General features: G+C 39.7%; 1 protein-coding gene across 1 annotated transcript in view; it reads left to right on the top strand.

Annotated features, from left to right (window-relative positions):
* Positions 1-3481: 3481 nt before the first annotated feature.
* The window catches only part of UFL1 (UFM1 specific ligase 1), a 68133-nt gene continuing 44974 nt past the window's right edge, over positions 3482-26640 (top strand). Inside the window, exons 1-6 of the mRNA XM_032275218.1 lie at positions 3482-3625; positions 4810-4955; positions 6034-6062; positions 6927-7024; positions 7702-7816; positions 10018-10148. Coding sequence (XP_032131109.1) covers positions 3549-3625; positions 4810-4955; positions 6034-6062; positions 6927-7024; positions 7702-7816; positions 10018-10148 — 596 coding nt within the window. The 5' untranslated portion in view covers positions 3482-3548. The remainder of the gene's footprint in view (positions 3626-4809; positions 4956-6033; positions 6063-6926; positions 7025-7701; positions 7817-10017; positions 10149-26640) is intronic.

The raw sequence follows: 26640 nt of genomic DNA, 5'->3' as shown, positions 1-26640 counted from the left end.
ATTAATTGTTTCAGCAACAGAATAGACCAAACCTGGTTTGATAGCAATTTAGATAAATACCAGACAGCCACAGTTCATTACTGGTTCGATTTAGGCCAAGAGTCCAATTAACAAGGGTAAAATATCTAACAAAATTAATCTCACTGTCTGTCATCTGTTCCAATCAGACTACATGTAAAATACAAAATTCCTTCTGGACATTACTTTTTAAAATTGACACCAGCAAACTAGAGTTTAACAACTTTGTTCTGATTGGGCAGCCAGAATATTAAGAGGTCTGGCAATCTTGTCAGGAGATATAATTGAAATAACTGGGATGCTTAACTTAGAAAAAGAAAACAAGGGTAGGAGGGACATGCTTCAGATACTTGGAGGGCTGTCAGGGGAAAGATATATTACAGTCAGTCTGTTTATCACTCAAGGAAACCATATGGAAGCTACAGGGAAACAGATCTTGCTTTAGCAGTACAGCGAAGAAATTTCTAAGAGTTACATCTGTCCAAAAATAGATTCATCTACCTTTCAAAAAAGGGAACACTTCATCACCTTAAGGATCCAAGTAAAAGCTATATAATCTGCCAGGGCCTTTGCAAAGAAATTATTCCTGTTTTAGGTAAAACACTAGCATGGATAACTTGAAGAGCCTTTCTGAGTTTATTATTCTATTTTTCTATGACCTCGGAGGGTCTGGCAGAGGTGAGGGTTGGGGGCGTGAGGAAGCGGACAGGCATTCCAGTAAAGACATGGGGTACCGAAAGGGCTTGGTGAGGCTGGGATACAGCGGACTATTCTCCATGTGTTGTGCAGCAATAGAGATGTTGCCAAAAAGTAAGCTGCAGTCTGATTGTGAGAGTCTCATAAGGGAAGCAACAAGTTTGGCTGCCAAGTGGGCACATACTACCCTAAACTTCCCTATTGTTAGAATTTTTACACTTTTATGGTAAGTCCTTATCTTTTTAATCTGCTTCATTTGATTTTTAAATTGTTATGGCCAGGTCATAACTGCCTTATCCACCACTGTGCTTCCGTGGCATCTGATAATTGATAAATATGTGTTTTAGGAATGCATGTTTCTGCTTGTTCTGAAGCTTGATGCTCTCTGGAACCACACTACCTACCATCTTCCAAACTACCTCTTTGACTTCTCTTGTTTTCCCTCTTGGTCCATCATCAGCTAGCCATTGCCATTTTCTGGCAGTACTTAGTGAAGGATTTTATGACTGAGTTCCTGTCTTTTAAACAAGCTGGGAACTTTAATAGATAAATACCTTTATGGCATTGGATTTGAGTTGCCCACAGCAACGTCCTTAGATGGAAAAGGAATTGATATAGCCCCCCCCTTACCAACTCTATCAATACCTGATTAAAATAAATATTTTTATTTTTTAGTTTTTTAGCTTTTAGTTTTGTGGGTACATAGTAGCTGTATATATTTATGGGATACATTAAATATTTTGATATAGGCATACAGCATGTAATTATCATATCAGGGTAAATGTTGTATCCATTACCTCAAGCATTTTCTTCCCATTACAAACAATCCATTTGTGCTTTGTTTTTTAAATGTACAACTGAATGATTATTGACTATGTTTCCAGAAAAGTGTCCTAATCCAGACCCCAAGAGAGGGTTTCTGCATTTTCGTGCAAGAAAGAATTGAGAGCAAATCCATAAAGTGAAAGCAAGTTTATTAAGAAAACAAAGAAAACAATGGCTATTCCATAGAAGGAGCAGTGGCTTGAGCTGCTGGCCTAAGGATACCTATATTTATTTCTTGATTACATGCTAAACAAAGGATGGACTGGATTATTCACAAGTTTTCCAAGGAAAGGTATGGGCAATTCCCAGGGCTGCGAATTCCTCCCCATTTTAGACCCATATAAGATAACTTCCAGATATTGCTATAGCATTTGTACACTGCCATGGCACTGGTGGGAGTGTTTTTTCTAACATGCTAATGCATTATAATTAGCATATAATGAGCAGTGAAGATGACCAGAGGTCATTCTATCCACCATCTTGGTTTTTGGTGAGTTTTGACTGGCTTCACTACTGCAATCTGTTTTACCAGCAAGGTCTTTATTACCTGTATTTTGTGCCTGCCAACCTCCTATCTCACCCTGTGACTAAGAATGCCTAACCTTCTGGGAATGCAGCCTGGTAGGTAGGTTTCAGCCTTATTTTACCCAGCCCCTATTCAAGATGGAGTTGCTCTAGCTCAAATGCCCCTGACAACTACAGCCACCCTGTTGTGCTATCAAATACTTGATATTATTCATTCTTTCTAACTGGAATCATATTTTTTAAATAGTAAAGAGTGAGATATATGAACTTCAAATATCTGAGACAGGTCCCAAACAATTTAGAAAGTTTATTTAGCCAAAGTTAAGGATGTGCATCCATGACACAGCACAGGTCCTGACGACATGTGCCCAAGGTGATTGGGGCACAGCTTGGTTTTATACATTTTAGGGAGACATGAGACATCAATCAATATATGTAAGATGAACATTGGTTTGATCTGGAAAGGTGGGACAACTCCAAGTGGGGAGGATGGTTCCAGGTTTTAGGTAGGTAAGAGAAAGTTGCATTCTTTGGAGTTTCTGATGAGCCTTTCCAAAGGAGGCAATCAGACATGAATTTACCTCAGTGAGAAGGATGACTTTGAATAGAGTAAGAGACAGGTTCGCCCTAAGCAGTTCCCAGTTTGACTTTTCCTTTTAGCTTAGTGATTTTGAGGTCTCATGGTTTGTTTTCTTTTCACAGAGATAAAAAAGAAAGTGAAAGGTACATCTGAGTACATACTCAACAGGGAAGCAGAATAGGTGTTTTTGCTTTCCCTGTTTCCTTGATAGCCAAGCACACTTATGTTTATTTTCCCCATTATTTGATGAAGTTAATCACCGCAATAAGAGAAATAGGAAAGACTCTAGCTAGAACACACAAAAGCAAATATACAGCCTTTGTGACATGCAAATTTATTCACTCTGCCAAAAAAAAAAAAAAAGGAATTACTTTCCGTAGTGTCTCCCATGTATCTCCCAAAAGGCACGCTGTTCTGGGTGCATGAAAATTAACACGATACCCTGTACAAAACTGCTCAGAGTTAACCGCTAGAAAAGAGAGGCGCCAATCTTAGGCACACGTTTATCCCTCTGCACCCTCCCACAAAACAAATGGAGGACAGAAGAAAAAAGAAAAGTAACTAATACAACTATTACTCTGCGGAAATATTAGGGATAGTGCAAACAAAGTTCTGACACTAAACTTTACTGAGCCCTGCATCCTGCCCATGGCCCCCCAGAAACCCCAGCGCACAAGCTTTCTAGTCCCCGCAGACCCGCCAGCCTCAGGGAGGAGCCCCCAGCGCTGGGACCTGACCACGGGATCTCCGGCCCGCGGCCCACCTCGGGCGCAAGCGTTCGGCGTCTGCGTCGGGGTGGAGCTTCTTGTCCCTCTGCGCGGCCCGTTCCGCCAGTCTTCTCCTCCCACTGCCTGTCGGCTGACGTGTCTGCAGTTCCTCCGCGTCTACCGCGAGTCAGGCCGTGATGGCGGACGCCTGGGAAGAGATTAGGCGGTTGGCGGCCGACTTCCAGCGGGCGCAGTTCGCCGAGGCCACGCAGAGGTGCCCAACCCTCCCTCTTCTTTATGAAGTCCAGATTAGGCCCTGGGCGGACACGCCTGTATCTAGGACTTTAGATCCGCCGCCCTGCATCCAGGATCTTCTCGCTCCTTGTCACCATTCCCTCCTCCTCCCTGCCCTGAGCCTGGATCGCAGTTCCTAGTTCAGGGCTCTGCGGGGAAGTCTGAGGAAGTCTGCAGCCTAGGACACCCCGGAGACCCCCAGCCCCGCCGCAGTGAGATGGCGCGCCCCGCCCCACCTTGGACGGGGCCGTTGACTTCGAGCTGCCTTTAAAATAAATTGAGCGTTCCTCTGACCCTCTCTCACCCACCAGCCACCAAATCACTGTGACATCTTAGCTATTATACACTTCCTGACCTACAGTGACCTCGAAAGGAAAGAGTAACCCCCCAATACAGTACTTGACAAATAATATATTGACCCTTGAAACTTTTTGCCTTTTTGTCTCTCGTAACAGACCTAGGGCTAGACCCATGACCCCATCTGTCATGGGCTTCAGGGCACAGACATTTTCTACAAACCCACTAACCTTTGGGGGATATGTTCAGAAGAGCCTAACTCTGCTTTTTAAAATAACGCTATTAGAAGCCTTTCTTTTCTTTGACTACTTCCTACCTGCCATGTTTTATACCTTTTGAGCCTGAAGACAGCAGTCTTCAGCTGTGTTTTCTACCACTGAGAGCAAACTAGGACCCGTAACTAACAGTAGCAGTTATGGTTTTACTAGGCCAGATACCCTGCCTGCTTGCAGACCAAGTGTATAAGTGAGGAAATTATGCACATAATTTAAAAGAAAATTCTGATTAAACAGGACATTGAAGTAGGGCATGTTGTTTGTATGTTTGTTTTTCCCTACCCAAGTAAATGTCTTCAATTTTCTATTCAGAGTTGAAGATTGGAAACGGGTGTGGAAAAGACAACTGACTTGGCATTTTCGATGAATGATGTGTACCAATTAAATAAATGATTTAAGTATATGTAAACCTACTTTTGAGAGTTTTTTTTTTTAACTTACTAAATCAGCTAGTGAAAATATAGATTTTATGATGTAGAAGTTAGTGACTCTGCACAAACTTTTTAAAAGCCTGTTTTCATACATTCTGTTAATTTTATTGAGCACCAATGTATCAGGTGGACTTTTGAAACAACTTTTTTCTTTCCCTCAGGTTGTCCGAGCGGAACTGCATTGAGATTGTTAATAAATTGATTGCTCAGAAACAGCTAGAAGTAGTTCATACTCTTGATGGAAAGGAGTATATTACTCCAGCCCAAATTAGTAAAGAAATGAGAGATGAGCTGCATGTCCGAGGTGGTAGGTAATTCTTTAGTGTTTTTTCCCTTGGATTTTTGGAAAGGTCAAAAAAAAAAATCCTTAAAACTGTAATTGCATAATAAATTACTTATAGATTGTAAGATATTCTTTTCAATTGTTAATTTAATAGGTTTAATATTTTTGCTGGGTTCATACTAACCTAGTCATTAACTTAAATGAACTCAAATGTTAGCACTTAACAAAATGGTATTTTATAATTTTGATTTATGTGTACCATATGTGAATTGTTGGGTTTTTTTTTTAATTTTTTTAAACAATTATTGCATGACTCAGGGAAGGGTATTCAGCTGCCTGTTATTAAGTGGTAATTGTGAAGGGGGACACTATCTTACAGGATTATAGATTTTTGAAAACCAAGGCTGTATTTCTTTTTAAGGCTTACTTGTACTTACAAATTAGGTAACTCAAATCAGTGTGGTGCTATGCCAATCATATTGTATGAAATGCTATTAAAAGCAGACGCAAAGTTGGTTTCCTTTGTCCTCTTAAAATTTGAACAAACTACCAAGCATATTTGAAAACTATTTGATTAAAATAGAAGCAACTGTGAAAGCATCCCTTCATTACATATTACCAGTGTAACATTGATCTTTGTTTTATTTTCTATTTTCCTTCATAGTGCCTTTAAAATATGAGCTATAATTTGAAATACTCAACAGATTTTCTTATGCTGTTATGTAGAAACCTACCTTGTAATATCAAATAATTGAAAAAGTTCATCTTAATTTAGTTGTCAATATCCCTTTTATAACAGTAGATAAATTCTTAGTTGTGAAGGGAAATGAATACCCTGCATAAATATAGCCAATTTGTGTGCCAGTTGATGCTCATAATTGGCCTGATGTTACTTAAAAAAAAAAAAAAACTTGGAAAGTAAGTTATTGCTTATGGCTTCAGCCATGAAGACTTACTCAGCCATCAGCTAATGGTGTGTATTTGAAAATATTAATTATTCTGGCTCTCTGTTCTAGGCAGAAGGACTTTGACCAAAACTTAAATGTTAGAAGGGTTGGTACTCATACATCATTTAAAATAAATGAATGTCTTTTCTTTAAAGGTCGAGTAAACATTGTTGATCTACAACAGGTAGGTTTAAATTTATAACATTTTTGCTTTGATTTCTCAATTTTTTGATACTGTTAATTTGTTCAAGTATTCACTAATGCTGGTATCATATTTTGTATAGTGTTTATAAAGAAATAGTTACATAACCCTCATACACTGAATTAATAAGTTCTGATATATTGAAATGATTTAATAAATTCTGGTGTATTGAAATGATTTAATAAGTTGGCTTTATTACAGAGTTGGCCAACACTTTTCCAGTTGGCTTTTTCTTTTTAAAAAAAAAAAATAAATTCATAGTTATTTTATGTAAATATAGTTTATGTAATTTTGGGAGAAAAATCACCAGTTTCATGTTTATATGTTTTTAGTACATGGAAGTAATAGATATTTTTTAAAGTATAAGCTATTTTAAAAAAAATACAAATATATATGTTATACAAAGGTACTCTATACACAAGAAGACAGCAAATTTTCTGTGAAATGGTATCTGTTATATGAGTATGTAATTTACCACTTAACATAAACTTACTAGCAAGTAATAGTATAATTCTTTAGAACTGCAAATAAATAAGCAATACACCTCTAATTTTTTATTTGACTAATGCTTTTTGCATTATTTCAGATCAATGCAAAATTTAAGAATAAGCAATTTTTTTCCTTTTTTTTTTTTGAAACGGGGGTCTCCCCATGTTGCCCAGGCTGGTCTCAAACTCTTGAACTGAAGGGATCTTCTCGCCTCATCCTCTGAAAGTGCTGGGATCCAGGCATGAGCCACCATTTCCGGCCAGCAATTTCTTAAAAAACATAGTTCTAAGTGTATAATTTCAAGCTTAAGAAACGGTACAAACTTATCACTAATATAATTTGTATTTGTTTTTCCAGGTAATTAATGTGGACCTGATTCATATTGAAAATAGAATTGGTGACATTATTAAATCAGAAAAGCATGTTCAGTTAGTGTTGGGACAACTGATAGATGAGTAAGTATAATAAAGTACAAATTTAGGAGTACTTTGTTGATTTTCTTTCTTTTTTTTTTTTAAATAGTGTTTAAATTTAGGCCAATGATGGCCAGTTAGGCATTTCATTTAGAACTCTTACAGTGCGGATTTTCATGATAAGGATTATTTCACTTAAAAAGTAAGTGCTTAAGCTGAATGTGGTAGCATGTACCTGTAATCCGAGCGACTCAGAAGGCTGAGGCTGGAGGATTGATTGAGCCCAGGAATTTGAGACCAGCCTATGTAACATAATTTCACTAATTAAGTTTGCTAATTAAAAAATTAGCCAGATGTGGTGGCTTGCACCTATAGTCCCAGCTACTCTGGAGGCTGAGGTGGGAGGATTGCTTGAGCCCAGGAGGTGAAGGCTGAAGTGAGCCATAATTGTGCCATTGCACTCCAGCGTGGGTGACAGAGTGAGACCTTGACTCAAAGAAAAAGGAAAAAAAAAATGTATTTTTTGATTAACCTTACATTTAGCTACACTGATGAGAAAATAATTTTTAGATTATGAGTGATGAATGGTGTTCATGTGCACACATACTTCATTACTTTTGGGGCGTACCTCATTTCAAAAGAAATTAAACATAAAACAGAGCAAACAGAAAAAACATTCCTAACTCTTTTTTTCCATTATTTTTATTTTTCACTATTAGGAATTATTTGGATTGGTTAGCAGAAGAAGTAAATGATAAACTGCAAGAAAGCGGTCAGGTCACCATATCAGAACTGTGTAAAACCTATGATCTTCCTGGAAACTTTCTGACACAGGTATTTTTTTTTTATAATAATGCAGTGTGTCTGTTTTAGCAAAGAATTTTAAACAAAGAATTTGAATGGAAAGGGAAAAAAACTAGGCTTCCTTACTATCAGTTGATTTATTAAAGGTGTCTTACTTGATATATGTTATAGCATTATATTTGGGGGGTACTTCTACTACATTAATGGTTCTGAGGAGACACTGTAAAAACGGTTATAATCTTTCTGAACTGAAAGACATCCTAAAACTGTAGACTAAGCCCTAGGGCTGCTTTAATGCAGTTAGCAAATGTATAATAAATGCATGGATTTATTTAATGCTTTTGATACCAGCTATATAAAAATTACAACCAGGATATTACATTTCTGATTGCCCAGTTTAATTTTAAGAAATAATTTATGAAGATAATAATTTATAGGGGGTACTACTGCTATAAGTAAGTAAAGGTCAGGGATGCTGCTAAACATCCTACAATGTACAGGATATCTCCCTCAATGAAGAATTTTCTTGTTCCAAATGTCAGTAGTGCCAACATCTTTTGATTTCACCATTTATTCTCTTCTAAACTGTCAGTATGATGAGAAGACAAACCAAGGAATCTTAATCTTAGGTATTTGTGTCAATACTCAAATATCTTATGTGTAAAAACAATGCTGCCTGAAAATATAGACTATTTTCTTGTTTGCTTTATTTATTTATTTATTTATTTTTTTAAGAATCATAGAAATTCATTTGGTAGAGTAGAAAGGGCATAGGCTTTTGAAGTTTTTAAAAGACCTTGATTTGAATACTGTCTGTACCACTTCTTATTTATTTGGCATTAAGAAAATCATTTCATCTCTTTTATGCTTCAGATTATGTAGCTGTAAAACAGGAAATACTGTCTTTTTTGTAGGCTTCATTGAAACCTAGGGAAATATCTGACACAATAGAGGCACTAAATAAATGCTAGTTCTGTTTTATATTTACTGAAACAAGAGAAAGGTATCTATCACCTTAAGAAATGCCAACTTGTAAAATTTGCCAAACTATAATTGCATGAGATTAATTTATAATACAAGCAGATTTACTTACTCATGTAAAGAAAATGAACTTCCCTACTTCCATTCAAAATACTGTTTATAGAGCCGGGCCCGGTGGCTCACACCTATAATCCTAGCACTTTGGGAGGCTGAGGTGGGTGGATCACCTGAGGTCAGGAGTTTAAGACCAGCCTGGCCATCATGGTGAAACCCCATCTTAAATAAATTAATTAATAAAATAAAATAAAAAATATCATTTATACTGTAGATCTCTTTTATATAGTATTTCAGGAGCTGAAGTTCTGTTTTACATGAGCAAACATGTTAATCACAGGACAACAAATATATTTTAAAAATACTTCTTTAATGTATCCAGCTCAAATCCAAATGATTTCTTATAAAACTGTTGCTGAATATATTTTAGAAACATATATAGTTTTTAATATTTTCAGTTCCATTCTGAATATGGCAGTATTCTAAAAGCTCATTAAGTTGTTTGAAAAACATTTCTCTATATCATAAAAATATCGACTGAGCTGACTTGAGTAGATTTAACTTAGGATGTGAAATATGTCCAAACTTATTTCAGATGTACCTGATGCCAGTCGTAGTGTAGCTGTGGGGAAATACTCTGTTGAACTTAAAAGCAGGTTACCAAGAAGTCTGGGGATAAATTCTGGACGGGGATAAATCTGCATCAGAGAGGATAACTTTTGAAGTCTTATGTTTCCCTATATTGCAGAATCTGGAATAACATTTATACTTGTCTGCTAGTGTTAGCAGATCCAGAAAGGGTCTTCTCCAAGACACATTTGTATGTCTTGGCTATCTATATATTGGAAGCTGCCTACTTCTAGAAACCATCATATCAAATAATTATCATATTTATAGTTAATTATTTTTATTTTATATTAGAAATAGCCCTCATTAACAAGAGCTAATATGACAGCTGAACCTTTTAACATGTAAGCAAGCAATTTGACTCATTTCTTGGCTCTGCTATGAGATAGTCAACTTTTCTAGATACTGCATCTTCACTTTAATTTATATATCTTGTAATGTATGCTTGTTGAAATCTCTCAATCACGATTGGTGCCTCAGCATGCAGCATGACTTGAGTATGACTATGCAAATGCGTATGTGTAATTCTTTTCTTTTAAATTAATAAAAATTTACATCTGTACCCCCAGGCACTAACTCAGCGACTTGGTAGAATTATCAACGGACATATTGATCTTGATAACAGAGGAGTAATTTATACGGAAGCTTTTGTAGCTCGACATAAAGCACGTATCCGTGGATTGTTCAGTGCTATCACCCGGTAAGTATATTTTAAAGTATATATATATATTTGTATATTTGTTTGATCATGGTTTGCATTATTTTCCTCACAGCTGAACCTTTTCCTTGTTTTAATAAAGTCTCATTTAGGAGCCCACTTTATTACATGGATAAAAGGTCAGCTTTTGTAAAATAGAAATTGAGATTTCAGAGTTCTGGAACACAGCCTTTTTCTCCAGTATGCATCTCCTTCCTCTCCCTACCTTCACAACCCTTGTGACTGCATATACATTTCTCCAGAATGCAATTTAAAAACTTCTGCCCAGATCAGTATATTAAAGTCACCCTGCAATCATGGAAAGAACATGCAATTTAAAGTCAGCTATGAATGATTCATAGCTGTATCACATAGTAGGCATGTGACCTTGAGCAAATAAGTCAGTCACCTAACTTCTTTGGGAATCATATGGGGCTAGAGAATTTTATGACATTTTTTACTTTATAGAATTCTATAATTCTAATGAATAACAATGTCACTTTCAAAATCACTGACTTTTCTAAATTAAGAATTTCTGAAATATTTGGATATGTGTGACAGACTCCAGTATAGAATTCAGAAAACCTGTATTCTCAATTATCTCCTCTCTCCTATGTCATCAACTTCATCTCAGTGACTATATGCTCCACCAGTATTTAAATATATCCAGAAGTCTCCCATTTTAAAACAAACCTCTCTGAACCCCTTTATTCCATATCATCTATCATGCTGTTTGTTCCCTCCCTTAAAGTGAACCTTCTTGACAGTTGAAATCTTCATTCAGTGTCTTAGTTACCTTCTGTCACTTCTCAACCCACCTATCTAGCTTCCACTATATACATAGCACTGGTATCTCAATATCTGTAAGTCTAATGGATACTTTCTGTTTATTTGACTTGACTTTTCGGCAGCATTTAACTCCAGTTTCCACTTATTGAAATACTCTCTTTTGTTAAATATAACACTTTAGATTTCTTCTTATTTCTTTTGGCTGCATCTTCTTTTTTTATTTATTTTACTTTAGGTGCATATTCTGTCTGGCATTTCTCCCCATGTTATCCCTCTCCTCCCCACCCTCCCCTCCCTCTCCATTCCCCTCTGTAGGGGAGAGACAGCCAACTGCCCACAGTGTGGGATGCTCCTCTCCCTGAGTCCACGTGTTCTCATTGTTCAACACCCACCTATGAGTGAGAATATGCAGTGTTTGGCTTTCTGTTCTTGTGTCAGTTTGCTAAGAATGATGGTTTCCAGATTCATCCAAGTCCCTACAAAGGACACGAACTCACCATTTTTTATGGCTGCGTAGTATTCCATGGTATATATGTGCCATGTTTTCCCTGTCCAGTCTGTCATTGATGGGCATTTGAGTTGGTTCCAGGTATTTGCTATTGTACACAGGGCTGCAATGAACATACGTGTTCATGTGTCCTTATAGTAGAACGATTTATAATCCTTTGGATATATGCCCAGTAATGGGATTGCTGGGTCAAATGGAATTTCTATTTCTCTGTCCTTGAGAAATCGCCACAGTGTCTTCCACAATGGTTGAACTAATTTACACTCCCACCAACTTTGTAAGAGTGTTCCTATTTCTCCACAGCCTCTCTAGCATCTGTTGTCTCCAGATTTTTTAATGATCACCATCCTAACTGGTGTGAGATGGTATCTCAATGTGGTTTTGATTTGCATTTCTCTAATGACCAGTGATGATGAGCATTCTTCTATATGTTTGTTGGCCTCATATATGTCTTCTTTTGAAAAGTGTCTGTTCATATCCTTCACCCACTTTTAATTGGGGTGGTTTGTTTTTTTCTTGTATATCTGTTTTAGTTTTTTATAGATTCTGGATATTAGCCCTTTGTCAGATGGGTAGATTGTGAAAATTTTTTCCCATTCTGTTGGTTGCCAGTTCGCTCTAATGATGGTTTCTTTTGCTGTACAGAAGCTCTGGAGTTTGATTAGATCCAATTTATCTATCTTGGCTTTTATTGCCATTGCTTTTGGTGTTTTAGTCATGAAGTCCTTGCCTATGGCTATGTCCTGGATGGTTTTGCCTACATTTTCTTCTAGTGTTTAATGGTGTTAGGTTTTATGTTTAAATCTTTAATCTATCTGGAGTTAATTTTAGTATAAGGTGACAGGTAGGGGTCCAGTTTCTGCTTTCTGCACACATAGCTAGCCGGTTTTCCCAACACCATTTATTGAACATCAAGTCCTTTACCCATTGCTTCTTTTTGTCAGGTTTGTCAAAGATCAGATGGTTGCAGATGTGTGGTGTTGCTTCCAAGCCCTCTGTTCTGTTCCATTAGTCCGTATCTCTGCTTTGTTAACAGTAGCATGCTGTTTTGATTACTGTAGCCTTGTAGTATAGTTTGAAGTACAGCAGTGTTGCCTCCAGCTTTGTTCTTTTTGCTTAGGATTGACTTGGCTATGTGGGCTCTCTTGTGATTCCGTATGAAGTTTAAAGTGGTTTTTTCCAGTTCTGTGAAGAAGGTCATTAGTAGCTTGATGTGGATAGCGTTGAATCTGTATATTATTTTGGGCTGTATGGCCATTTTCAGGATATTAATTCTTCCTAACCGTGAGCATGGAATGTTTTTCTATCTGTTTGTGTCTTCTCTTATTTCGTTGAGCAGTGGTTTGTAGTTCTCCTTGAAGAGGTTCATTACATCCTTTGTTAGATTTATTCCTAGGTATTTTATTCTCTTTGTAGCAGTTGCGAATGGGAGTTTACTCTTGATTTGGCTCTCTGTCTGTTCTGTTATTGGTGTAAAGGAATGCTTGTGATTTCTGCACATTGATTTTGTATCCTGAGACTTTGCTGAAGTTGCATATCAGTTTGAGAAGATTTTGGTCTGAGACGATGGGGTCTTCGAGATATACAATCATGTCATCTGCAAATAGAGACAGTTTGACTTCCTTCTTTCCTAATTGAATACCCTTTATTTCTTTTTCTTGCCTGATTGCTCTGGCTAGAACTTCCAATACTGTTTTGAATAGGGATGGTGAGAGAGGGCATCCTTGTCAAGTGCAAGATTTCGAAGGGAATTCTTCCTGTTTTTGCCCATTCAGTAAGATACGGGCTGTGGGTTTGTCGTAAATAGCTTTTATTGTTATGAGGTACGTTCCATTGATACCTAGTTTATTGAGAGTTTTTAGCACAAAGAGCTGTTGAATTTTGTCGAAGGCCTTCTCTGCATCTTTTGAGATAATCCTGTGGTTTTTGTCTTTGGTTCCGTTTATGTGGTGGATTACATTTCTGGATTTGTGTATGTTGAACCAGCCTTGCATCCCCGGGATGAAGCCCACTTGATCGTGATGGATAAGCTTCTTGATGTGCTGTTGCAATCTGTTTGCCAGTATTTTATTGAAGATTTGTGTGTCGATATTCATCATGGATATTGGCCTGAAGTTTTCTTTTTCATTTGAGTCTCTGCCTGTTTTTGGCATCAGGATGATGTTGGTCTCATAAAATGAGTTAGGGAGGATTCCCTCCAGTTATATTGTTTGACACAGTTTCAGAAGGAATGGAACCAGCTCCTCTTTGTACATCTGGTAGAATTTGGCTGTGAACCTGTCTGGACCTGGACTTTTTTTGGTTGGTAGGCTATTGATTGCTGCCTCTACTTCAGCCCTTGTTATTGGTCTATTCAGGGTTTCAACTTCCTCTTGGTTTAGTCTTGGTAGAATACAAGTGTCTAGGAATTTATCCATTTCTTCCTGGTTTACTGGTTTATGTGCATAGAGCTGTTTGTAGTAATCTCTGATGGTAGTTTGTATTTCTGTGGGATCAGTGGTGATAACTTCTCCATCATTTTTTATTGCATCTATTTGATTCTTCTCCCTTTTCTTTTTTATTATACTGGCTAACAGTCTATTTTGTTGATCTTTTCAAAAACTCAGCTCCTGGATTTATTGATTTTTTTGAAGGGTTTTTTTTTTTTTTAATCTCTATCTCCTTCAGTACTGCTCTGATCTTAGCTATTTTTGTCTTCTGCTAGCTTTTGACTTTTCTTATCTTCCTTTTCTAGCTCTTTCAATTTTGATGATAGGGTGTCAATTTTAGATCTTTCCTCACTTCTCATGTGGGCATTTATTGCTATAAATTTCCCTCTCAACACTGCTTTCAAGGTGTTCCAGAGTTTCTGGTAAGTTGTGTCTTCATTTTGATTGGTTTCGAAGAACATCTTTATTTCTGCCTTCATTTCATTGTTTATCCAGTCAACACTCAGAAGCAAGTTTTTCAGTTTCCAAGTGGTTGTGCAGGTTTGAGTGTGTTTCTTAATCCTGAGTTCTAATCTGATTGCACTGTGGTCTGATAGACTATTTGTTATGATTTCCATTCTTTTGCATTTGCTGAGGAGTGATTTGCTTCCAATGATTTGGTCAATTTTAGAGTAAGTGAGATGTGGTGCTGAGAAAAATGTACATTCCGTGGATTTGGGGTGGAGCGTTCTGTATATGTCTCTTAGGTCTGCTTGGTCCAGCTCTGCATTCAAGTCCTGGATATCCTTGTTAATTTTCTGTCTTGTTGATCTGTCTAATATTAACAGTGGAGTCTTGAAATCTCCCACTATTACTGTGTGGGAGTCTGAATCTCGGTTTAGGTTGTTAAGAACTTGCTTTATGTATCTGGGTGCTCTTGTGTTGAGGGCAGATATATTTAGGATAGTTAACTCTTCTTGTTGGATTGATCCTTTTTACCATTATGTAGTATCCTTCTTTGTCTCTTTTGATCTTTGTTGGTTTGAAGTCCATTTTATCAGAGACTAGGATTGCAACCCCTGTTTTTTGTTTGTTTGTTTGTTCTCCATTTGCTTGGTAAATCTTCTCCCATCCCTTTATTTTGAGTCTATGTGTGTCTTTGTATGTGAGATGGGTTACCTGAATACAGCACACTGATGGGTTTTGACTTTTTAATCCAGTTTGCCAGTCTGCGTCTTTTGATTAGGGCATTTAGGCCATTTACATTCAATGTTAATATTGTTATGTGTGAATTTGATCCTGCCATTTTGTTACTGGCTGGTTTTCTTGCCTGTTAGTTGACTCATTTTCTTCATTGCATTTTTGGTCTTTGACAACTGGTTTGCTTTTGTAGTGGCTGGTACTTGTTCCTTTCCATGCTTAGTGTTTCTTTCAGGAGCTCTTGTAGGGCAGGTCTGGTGGTGACAGAATCTCTCAGTAATTGCTTGTCCGTAAAAGATTTCTTTTCTCCTTCACTTACGAAGCTTAGTTTGGCTGGATATGAGATTCTGGGTTGAAAGTTCCTTTAAGGATGTTGAATATTGGCCCCCACTCTCTTCTGGCTTGTAAGGTTTCTACCAAGAGATCCGCTGTGAGTCTGATTGGCTTCCCTCTGTGAGTGACCTGACCTTTCTCTCTGGCTGCCCTTAGCATTTTTTCCCTCATTTCAACCCTGGCAAATCTGATGATTATGTGCCTTGGGGTTGCTCTTCTTGAGGAATATCTTTGCGGAGTTCTCTGTATTTCTCGAATTTGAAATCTGGACTGCCTTGCTAGGCTTGGGAAGTTCTCCTGGATAATATCCTGGAGCATGTTTTCCAGCTTAGATTCATTCTCCCCGTCATATTCAGGTACACAGATCAAGCGTAGATTAGGTCTTTTCACATAATCCCATATTTCTTGGAGGCTTTGTTCATTTCTTTTCACTCTTTTTTCTCTTGTCTTGCCTTCTCTTTTTATTTCATTGAGTTGATCTTCAATCTCTGATATCCTTTCTTCTGCTTGATCGATTCAGCTATTAAAACTTGTGTTCGCTTCACGTAGTTCTTGTGCTGTGTTTTTCAACTCCATCAAGTCATTTAGGTTCTTCTCTAAGCTGGTTATTCTAGTTAGCATTTCGTCTAACCTTTTTTCGAGGTTTGTGGTTTCTTTGCATTGAGTTAGAACATGTTACTTTAGCTCAGAAAAGTTTGTTATTATCCACCTTCTGAAGCCTGTTTCTGGTGATTCGTTGTAGTCCTTGGTCAAGTTGTGATCCCTGGAAGGAGAAGAGCTGTTCTGGTCTTTTATGGTTTCATCTTTTTTGCCCTGTTTTTTCCCCATCTTTGTGGATTTACCTGGCTGTGGTGTCAGGGATCTGCTTGATGAGGTTGCCTGTCTGTCTGTGGAGGCGCTACTGGGTTTCCAGGAACTCCTTCAGGTTACTAGGGAAGCTTCCTGTGTCTTTTTTGTTTATACTGGGAGATTAGGCCAGCCTCTTCCTCTGACGTGTAGGTGCTCCTGGGTTGTCAAGAATGCCTTCCCGTTGCTAAGTAGGCTTCCTGTGTTTTTTATTAAAACGTGTAGCCCAGTCCCACCCCTCTAATGGTGGGTTGTGTCCTTCCTCCACTGGGCTGGATCTTTCAGGGTTCAGTTCAGACTGTGGCACTGGCTGCACAACCCGCTAGAGTCAGAGCTTCAGCCCTCTGAGGTTTGTTGGGGAGGGTAGAGACCCCTTTTCAGCTTCCTCTCTCTCCCTTCCTCTCTCTCCCTTCCTCCCTCCCTCCCTCCCACACACTCACTCTCTCTCACTCTCTCTCTCTCTCTCTCTCTGTCTCTCTGTCTCTCTCGTCATGGGGTAGGGGCCCGCCCAGCTGCTCCCACTTACAGCTCCCTCTCTCTCCAGGCAAGTGGAAGGGGCAATAGCTCAATCTGCAGGCTCTCCTGGCCGCCTTTTGGACTTATGCGTCTGTTTAGGTCTGTGCACCAATCTGGGACACTGTCCTGGATTATCATTCACCTCAACGCTTGTAATTCCCAGTGCTTGACTGGAAAAGATTCCCTGTTCTCTGTGTCACTGAGGCTTTGGGGAAGTGCTGTATCTGGACTGGAGTGCCAGAAGGGGGAGCCTCCGACTCGCCAATCAGATGCACTTTCTAGGTGAAGCAGCACCCCTCCCCACCTCGGTCTGCCCTGCATGGGCCTTGTTCACTGTCAGACCATCCCCATTGAAAGGCACCTGGTACCTCGGTTGGAGCTAGCAGATCTCTGGATTTCTGTGTCTCTCTCTCTCTGGGTGTGTGGTGCGCTGGAGTTGTGTCTATCTGACCATCTTGGATCACACTCTCTTGGCTGCATCTTCTAAGTCACCTTTTCTAGCTCTTTCTTTCACTATCCATTAAAAGTTTTCTTTTATGCCCTTTCCTTCCCAGTTCTGTGCTGCCTTCTTATTTGATTTCACGTGGCAGCCACAGTGATTTCTCTTTTTGTCATTCAACAAATCAACAAGCATTTGTTGAGCACCTAATGCATATAAGGCACTGGGGTACAAAAGGGAGCAAGTTGGAAGGAGAACTTGTATTCTAGTGATTTCCTCCCTCCCTCAGTGCAAGAGAAATTTTTCTTTCTGACCAATTTGAGGGGAAGTTGCTGACATGATATTCTATCACCACAGATACATCAACCTGTATTTCCTATAGAAAGGGGCATCATCAGCTGGGCGCAGTGGCTCGCGCCTGTAACCCCAGCCTTTTAGGCTGAGGCAGGTGAATCACCTGAGGTCGGGAGTTTGAGACCAGCCTAAGGAACGTGGAGAAACCCTGTCTCTACTAAAAATACAAAATTAGCTGGGCGTGGTGGCACCTGCTTGTAATCCTAGCTACTCAGGAGGCTGAGGCAGGAGAATTGCTTGAAGCTGAGAGGCACAGGTTGTGGTGAGCCGAGATCACACCATTGCACTCCAGCCTGGGCAACAAAAGTGAAACTCTGTCTCAAAAAAAAGAAAAAAGAAAGGGGCCTCATCCTATATAACTATAATACAGTCATCAAAATCTGAAAATTAACTTTGATTATTACCCTCTAGTCCTTGGATCCCTTCCAAGTTTTACTAGTTATTCTAATAATGTCCTTTGTAGTAAAAGGATCGAATTCAGGATTACAGATTGCATTTATTTAATATGAGTCCTTAGTCACCTTCCATCTGGAATACTTACTTGATTTGTCCTTGATGTTCGTGACTTTGACATTCTTTCCTTGATGTTCATGACTTTTGAAGATGACAGGCTGATTATTTTATAGAATATTCATTGTTGCTTGTCTGCTGTTATTTCATGTTATACCTATTTGCATTATGCATGTTATACATATTTTTCATATTCAGGCTACATATCTTTTGATAGGAATACCTCAGAAGTAACACTATGTTCTCGTTATTGAATCTTATCAGGTGGCATACAATTTAGATTTTTCCCAATAGAGATACCAGCTAGGCTTGTAAAGCCACTTGTTTTCCTTTGTAATTAATAAGTTATTCGTGGGGAGGGCAATTTGGGACCATGGAAGTTATCCTGTTCTTCATTAGATTTGCAGTTTATTCATTCATTTAAATCACTGTGGACTCATTCTCTAATTTATTTATTGGATTATAATTGCTATCATTATTTACATGTTCAAACTGGCCCTGATTTAGCTAATGGTAGCGCCTGCAGACTGGCTTTTTGCATGCTCCCATCATTCTTTAAACTGTCTTTTCTTTCTGGCTTAAGATGTTCCAAGCTCAGTTCATACTTTCCTTGTCCCAAGCCTCAAATCAGCCACTTCTCCAGGGAGCCCTGCTTTCTTTTAGTAGAGTATGGGATTTAGAAACCAACATCTGGATACTACATTACTTATCATTATTCAGTTCTCACTGCTCCCAGACCCTGTCAGAGTAGACAAGCCATTACAAGGGTCCCCAGTCCCCAGGCTGCCAACCGGTACCAGTCTGTGGCCTGTTAGGAACGAGGCTGTGCCAGCAGGTGAGGTCAGGCAAGCGAACATTACCACTTGAGCTGCTTCTCCGATCAGTGGTGACATTAGATTCTCATAGGTATATGAACCCTATTATGAACTGCATATTCAAGGGATGTAGTTGTGTGCACCTTATGATAATCTGATGCCTGATGATCTGAGGTGGAACAGTTTCATCCTGAAACCATCCTGTACAACTTATGTTAGTGGAAAATTTGTCTTCCATGAAACCAGTCCCTGATGCCAAAATGGTTGGGGACTGTTGAACTAGGAGATACACATACACATGTATATACACCCCTCTATACAACTGTATTTTTTTTTTCCCTTTCCCATTTATTTATTTTATTGCATTTTAGGTTTTGGGGTACATGTGAAGAACATGCAAAATTGTTGCATAGGTACGCACGTGGCTGTGTGATTTGTTGCCTTCCTCCCCATCACCGACATCTGGCATTTCTCCCCTTGCTATCTCTCCCTAGCTCCCCACCCCCCCATCCCTCCACTATTTTCCCCCAACTGACCCAGGTGTGTAGTGCTCCCCTCCCTGTGTCTATGTGTTCTCATTGTTCAACACCCGCCTATGAGTGAGAACATGCGGTGTTTGATCTTCTGCTCTTCTGTCAGTTTGCTGAGAATGATGGTTTCCAGGTTCATCCATGTCCCTACAAAGGACCCAAACTCATCATTTTTGATAGCTGCATAATATTCCATGGTGTATATGTGCCACATTTTCCCTATCCAGTCTATCATCGGTGGGCATTTGGGTTGGTTCCAGGTCTTTGTTATTGTAAACAGTGCTGCAGTGAACATTCGTGTGCACATATCGTTATAGTAGAACGATTTGTAATCCTTTGGATATATGCCCAGTAATGGGATTGCTGGGTCAAAAGGAATTTCTATTTCTATGTCCTTGAGGAATCTCCACACTGTCTTCCACAATGGTTGAACTAATTTACACTCCCACCAACAGTGTAAAAGTGTTCCTATTTCTCCACATCCTCTCCAACATCTGTTGTCTCCAGATTTTTTAATGATCACCATTCTAACTGGTGTGAGATGGTATCTCAATGTTGTTTTGATTTGCATTTCTCTGATGGCCAGTGATGATGAGCATTTTTTCATCTGTTTGTTGGCCTCATGTATGTCTTCTTTAGTAAAGTGTCTGTTCATATCCTTTGCCCACTTTTGAATGGGCTTGTTAGTTTTTTTCTTGTAAATCCATTTTAGTTCTTTGTAAATTCTGGATATCAGCCCTTTATCAGATGGGTAAACTGCAAAAATTTTTTCCCATTCTGTTGGTTGCCAATTCACTCTAATGATTGTTTCTTTTGCTGTGCAGAAGCTGTGGAGTTTGATTAGGTCCCATTTGTCTATTTTGGCTTTTGTTGTCAATGCTTTTGGTGTTTTGGTCATGAAGTCCTTGCCTACACCTATGTCCTGAATGGTTTTGCCTAGATTTTCTTCTAGGGTTTTTATGGTGTTAGGTCTTCTGTTTAAGTCTTTAATCCATCTGGAGTTAATTTTAGTGTAAGGTGTCAGGAAGGGGTCCAGTTTCGGCTTTCTGCACATGGCTAGCCAGCTTTCCCAACACCATTTATTGAACAGGGAATCCTTTCCCCATTGCTTGTTTTTGTCTGGTTTGTCAAAGATCAGATGGTTGTAGATATGTTGTGTTGCCTCCGAGACCTCTGTTCTGTTCCATTGGTCTGTATCTCTGTTTTGGTACCAGTATCATGCTGTTTTGATTACTGTAGCCTTGTAGTATAGTTTGAAGTCCGGTAGTGTGATGCCCCCGCTTTGTTCTTTTTGCTTAGAATTGACTTGGCTATGCGGGCTCTCTTTTGGTTCCATATGAAGTTTAAGGTGGTTTTTTCCAGTTCTGCAAAGAAGGTCATTGGTAGCTTGATGGGGATAGCATTGAATCTGTAAATTACTTTGGGCAGTATGGCCATTTTCACGATATTGATTCTTCCTAACCATGAACATGGAATGTTTCTCCATCTGTTTGTGTCCTCTCTTATGTCGTTGAGCAGTGGCTTGTAGTTCTCCTTGAAGAGGTCCTTTATGTTCCTTGTTAGTTGTATTCCTAGATATTTTATTCTCTTTGTGGCAATTGTGAATGGAAGTTTGTTCTTGATTTGGCTCCCTTTAAGTCTGTTATTGGTATATAGGAATGCATGTGATTTTTGCACATTGATTTTGTATCCTGAGACTTTGCTGAACTTGCTTATCAGTTTCAGGAGGTTTGGGGCTGAGACGATGGGGTCTTCTAGATATACAATCATGTCGTCTGCAAATAGAGACAATTTGACTTCCTCCTTTCCTATTTGAATGCCCTATATTTCTTTTTCTTGCCTGATTGCTCTGGCTAGAACTTCTAATACTGTATTGAATAGCAGTGGTAAGAGAGGGCATCCTTGTCTGGTGCCACATTTCAAGGGAATGCATCCAGTTTTTGCCCATTCAGTATGATATTGGCTGTTGGTTTGTCATAAATAGCTTTTATTATTTTGAGATACGTTCCACCTATACCTAGCTTATTGAGGGTTTTTAGCATAAAGGGCTGTTGAATTTTGTCAAAGGCCTTCTCTGCATCAGTTGAGATAATAATGTGGTTTTTGTCTTTAGTTCTGTTTATGTGGTGAATTACGTTTATAGACTTGCGTATGTTGAACCAGCCTTGCATCCCCGGGATGAAGCCTACTTGATTATGGTGGATAAGCTTTTTGATGTGCTGTTGCAATCGGCTTGTCAGTATTTTATTGAAGATTTTTGCATCTATGTTCATCATGGATATTGGCCTGAAGTTTTCTTTTCTTGTTGAGTCTCTGCTGGGTTTTGGAATCAGGGTGATGTTGGTGTCATAAAATGATTTGGGAAGAATTCCCTCTTTTCGTATTGTTTGGAATAGTTTCAGAAGGAATGGTACCAGCTCCTCTTTGTACATCTGGTAGAATTCCACTGTGAACCCATCTGGACCTGGGCTTTTTTTGGGTGGTAAGCTCTTAATTGCTGCCTCAACTTCAGACCTTGTTATGGGTCTGTTCAGGGTTTCGGCTTCTTCCTGGTTTTTAGGCTTGGCAGGAGGCAAGTGTCCAGGAATTTATCAATTTCTTCCAGGTTTATTAGTTTGTGTGCACAGAGTTGTTTGTAATAATCTCTGATGATGGTTTGAATTTCTGTGGAATCTGTGGTGATATCCTCTTTATAGTTTTTTATTGCATCAATTTGGTTATTCTCTCTTTTCTTTTTTATTAATCTGCGTAGTGGTCTATTTTGTTGATCTTTTCAAAAAACCAGCTCCTGGATTTATTGATTTTTTTGAAGGGTTTTTTGTGTCTCTATCTCCTTCAGTTCTGCTCTGACCTTAGCTATTTCTTGTCTTCTGCTAGACTTTGAGGTTTTTTGATCTTGCTCCTCTAGCTCTTTCAGTTTTAACAATAGGGTGTCAATTTTTGATCTCTCCTTGCTTCTCATGTGGGCACCTATTGCTATATATTTTCCTCTAGAGACTGCTTTAAATGTGTCCCAGAGATTCTGGTATGTTGTGTCTTCATTCTCGTTGGTTTCGAAGAACATCTTTGTTTCTGTCTTCATTTCATTATTTATCCAGTCAACATTCAAGAGCAAGTTGTTCAGTTTCCATGAAGCTGTGCGGTTCTGGGTTAGTTTTTGAATTCTGAGTTCTAACTTGATTGCACTGTGGTCTGAGAGACTGTTACGATTTCCATTCTTTTGCATTTGCTGAGGAGTGATTTACTCCCAATTATGTGGTCAATTTTAGAGTAGGTGTGATGTGGTGCTGAGAAGAATGTATATTCTGTGGCTTTGGGGTGGAGAGTTCTGTAAATGTCTATTAGGTTTGCTTGGTCCAGGTCTGAGTTCAAGTCCTGGATATCCTTGTTAATTTTCTGTCTGGTTGATCTGTCTAATATTGACAATGGGGTGTTAAAGTCTCCCACTATTATTGTGTGTGAGTCTAAGTCTCTTTGTAAGTCATTAAGAACTTGCCTTATGTATCTGGGTGCTCCTGTATTGGGTGCGTATATATTTAGGATCGTTAGCTCTTCTTGTTGCATCGATCCTTTTACCACTATGTAATGTCCCTCTTTGTCTCTTATGATCTTTGTTGCTTTAAAGTCTAATTTATCAGAGATGAGAATTGCAACTCCTGCTTTTTTTTGCTCTCCATTTGCTTGGTAAATCTTCCTCCATCCCTTTATTTTGAGCCTTTGTGTATCCTTGCATGTGAGATGGGTTTCCTGGATACAGCACACCCATGGGTTTTGTCTTTTTATCCAGTTTGTCAGTCTGTGTCTTTTGATTGGGGCATTTAGTCCATTTACATTTAGGGTTAATATTGTTATGTGCGAATTTGATACTGCCATTTTGGTGCTAGCTGGGTGTTTTGCCCTTTAGTTGAGCCAGTACTTGTTGTTCCTTTATATGTGTAGAGCCTCTTTCAGGAGCTCTTGTAGAGCTGGCCTGGTGGTGACGAAATCTCTGAGTACTTGCATGTTCCCAAAGGATTTTATTTTTCCTTCACTTCTGAAGCTTAGTTTGGCTGGATAGGAGATTCTGGGTTGAAAGTTCTTTTCTTTAAGGATGTTGAATATTGGCCCCCACTCTCTTCTGGCTTATAGGGTATCTGCTGAGAGATCTGCTGTGAGTCTGATGCCTTCCGTTTGTGGGTAACCCGACCTTTCTCTCTGGCTGCCCTTAGTATTTTCTCCTTCATTTCAACCCTGGTGAATCTGACGATTATGTGCCTTGGGGTTGCTCTTCTTGACGAATATCTTTGTGGTGTTCTCTGTATTTCCTGGACTTGAATGTTTGCCTGCCTTGCTAGGTTGGGGAAGTTTTCCTGGATAATATCCTGAAGAGTATTTTCCAGCTTGGATTCATTCTCTTCGTCGCATTCAGGTACGCCTATCAAACGTAGATTAGGTCTTTTCACATAGTCCCACATTTCTTGGAGACTTTGTTCATTCCTTTTTACCCTTTTTTCTCCAGTCTTGCCTTCCCATTTTATTTCATTGAGTTGATCTTCGACCTCTGATATCCTTTCTTCTGCTTGGTCAATTCGGCTGTTGATACTTGTGCATGCTTCACGAAGTTCTCATGTTGCGTTTTTCAGCTCCATCAATTTACTTATGTTCCTTTCTATTTTGTCTATTCTCGTTAGCATTTCATCAAATCTTTTTGCAAGGTTACTAGTTTCTTTGCATTTGGTTAGAACATATTCTTTAAGTTCACAGAAGTTTCTTACTACCCACCTTCTGAAGTCTGATTCTGTCATTTCTTCACACTCGTTCTCCCTCCAACCTTGTTCCCTTGCTGGTGAGGAGTTGTGATCCCTTTTAGGAGGAGAGGTGTTCTGGTTTCGGGTGTTTTCATCCTTTTTGCGCTGGTTTCTTCCCATCTTTAAGGATTTATCCTTACCTGTCGACTTTGTAGTTGCTGGCTTTCAGGTTGGGTCTCAAATCTTTCAGATTGACGTTCTTTTTGTTGATGATGAGGTTATTTCTGTTTCTTGATTTTCCTTCTGACAGTCTGGCCCGTCTGCTGTAGGTCTGCTGAGGTTCATTCCAGGCCCTGATTGCCTGGGGTTCACCTGCAGCAGCTGCTGAACAGTAAGGGTTGTTACCGGTTTTCTTCTTCTGCTATCTTTGTCCCAGAAGGATACCCGCCTAGTGTCAATCTGATCTCTCTTTTATGAGGTGTCTCTTTGGATATATAGGGGTCAGGGAGCTGCTTGAGGAGACGGTCTCTTCTTTATAGGAGCTCAAATGGTGAGCTGTGAGCTCTGTTGTTCATTCAGAGCTGCTGGGCAGGTACTTTAGGTCTGCTGCAGCAGAACTCATAAACTGCTTTTTGTTCCCAGGTGCTCTGTCCCAGGGATTTAGGGCTTTATTTATGAGTTTCCGTTATGCTGCCGCCTTCTTTTTTTTTTTTTTTTTTTTCCTTCAGACCTGCCCAGCCTAGCAAGGTGGCAGTCTAGTCACTGTCGGCCTATAGAGGCTTTTCTGAGCTGCTGTGGGCTCCGCCCCACTGCCGAATGAACTTCCCTGCAGTCCTGTTTATATGGGTGTAGTTAGAACTGCTTTGGTGATGGTGGCCCGCCTTTGTTGAGGTGGAGTCTCTCTGTTGTAGCGGGTTGCCTTGGCAACGGCGGGCTGCCTCAGCAATGGCGGGCTGCCTCAGCAGTGGCGGGTTGCCTTGGCAACGGGGGGCTGCCTCAGCAATGGCGGGTTGCCTTGTCAACGGTAGGCTGCCTCAGCAATGGTGGGTTGCCTTGGCAACGGCGGGCTGCCTCAGCATTGGCAGACTAACTCGGTCGTGGCGGGCTGCCTCGGTAATGGCGGACGCCCGTCCCCCACAGAGCTGGACCGTCCCGGGTTCAGCTGCGCTTGCTGTGAAAGTCTCAATCCAGAGTTTCTGGTTGCTGTTCTTTTGTGGGGGTGGGACCAGCCGAGCCTGATCACCTGGCTCCCTGCCTCAGAGTCTTTTTTAATTTCATGTTCCGGTCGCCTGTTGAAGAGGCGCCTGGGTCTGTTTGTTTTCCCCTGCGTCCACTCACTGCGCTGGCTTAAACAGCGGCACTGAGGTGTGTGGCGCTTTTTTTTTTTTTTTGCCCTGGAATCTACTGTCCTGGTTCTCTGCTCAGTCCCCTTTTTTAACCGGCGAATGGGCGACTTCTCGTGGCTCCAATCGCCAGCCAAAAGGGCACCCGGACCGGTGTATTTTGTACAGAGAACTGCTGCTCCAGGGCGCCGACAAAGCAGCCGCGCGGGGCAAAGCAGCGGCGCCGGCCGGCACAGCCGCGCCGGCGACTGTGGAGCTTCTCCGCCTGGGAATTTCCTAGTCTGTGGGCAATAAAAATGCGGCATCCACTCACCCTCTGTGCTTTCACTGGGAGCTGCAATCCTGAGCTGTTCCTAAACGGCCATCTTGGATCCTCCTCCACTGTATTTCTATATCTTTATCTGTGTGTATTGAAAACTGTGTGTCTGTACTGATACTTCCAATTTTAGTCCAACACCATACGTTTCATTTCATTCTAGTTTCGTTCTTTTCCAGGTTTGTAGCTTTCTTCACCGACTGAGAAAAATTGAACTCCTATTATCCTTATATGACTGGTTTCCCATTGCTACTGCAGCTCCTTTTCTCATGTGGATGTTCTCTTTATTCCATGTAGGCCCAGACAGCCTGCACTAGATCACCCTCTTAACAAAGAAACGGATGGTTGTTTCTGGGGAGAGAAACTGGGCAGCTGGGTGATAGGAATGGACAGGGATTTTTCAGTTTTGTAACTTTTTTGAACCCTGTTCATTTATTACTTTGTCAAAAACCAAAAACTAAAAATATGTTTTTCCTAGTTATAAATATTTAACTTTTTTCATTGACTATTGTGGTGATGGTAATTTTCATCAAAATCAGCTGTTTTTCTCATTCATAGTAGTCCTGAGTTTCTGTATATGGTACCATCAAATAATGAGAGGAAAATAAGTTTTGAGCCTCAAAAGATGTTGCTAGGTTGTGTGGCATCCAGATAGTACCATTTAAGAGACCATATCTTCACATTTGTTTCCTAAAAATAAGGAACCATCCCACTTCTCTAGTCTAACCTCAAAGAAGACACCTGCATCTCTGACTTTTAAAAAGTTTGTATTTCCTGTTTTTATTGATATTTCTTGTCATTATAGATGGCCAGAGAAAAGAGCAGGAAGCAGCTAGTGAGAACTATATATGTAGGTTTACT

The sequence above is a fragment of the Sapajus apella genome, unplaced genomic scaffold (genome assembly GCF_009761245.1).
Source record: "Sapajus apella isolate SASKATOON/1434 unplaced genomic scaffold, GSC_monkey_1.0 scaffold6, whole genome shotgun sequence".
Taxonomy (NCBI): Eukaryota; Metazoa; Chordata; class Mammalia; order Primates; family Cebidae; genus Sapajus; species Sapajus apella.
This window is presented reverse-complemented; position numbering and strand designations above follow the sequence as displayed.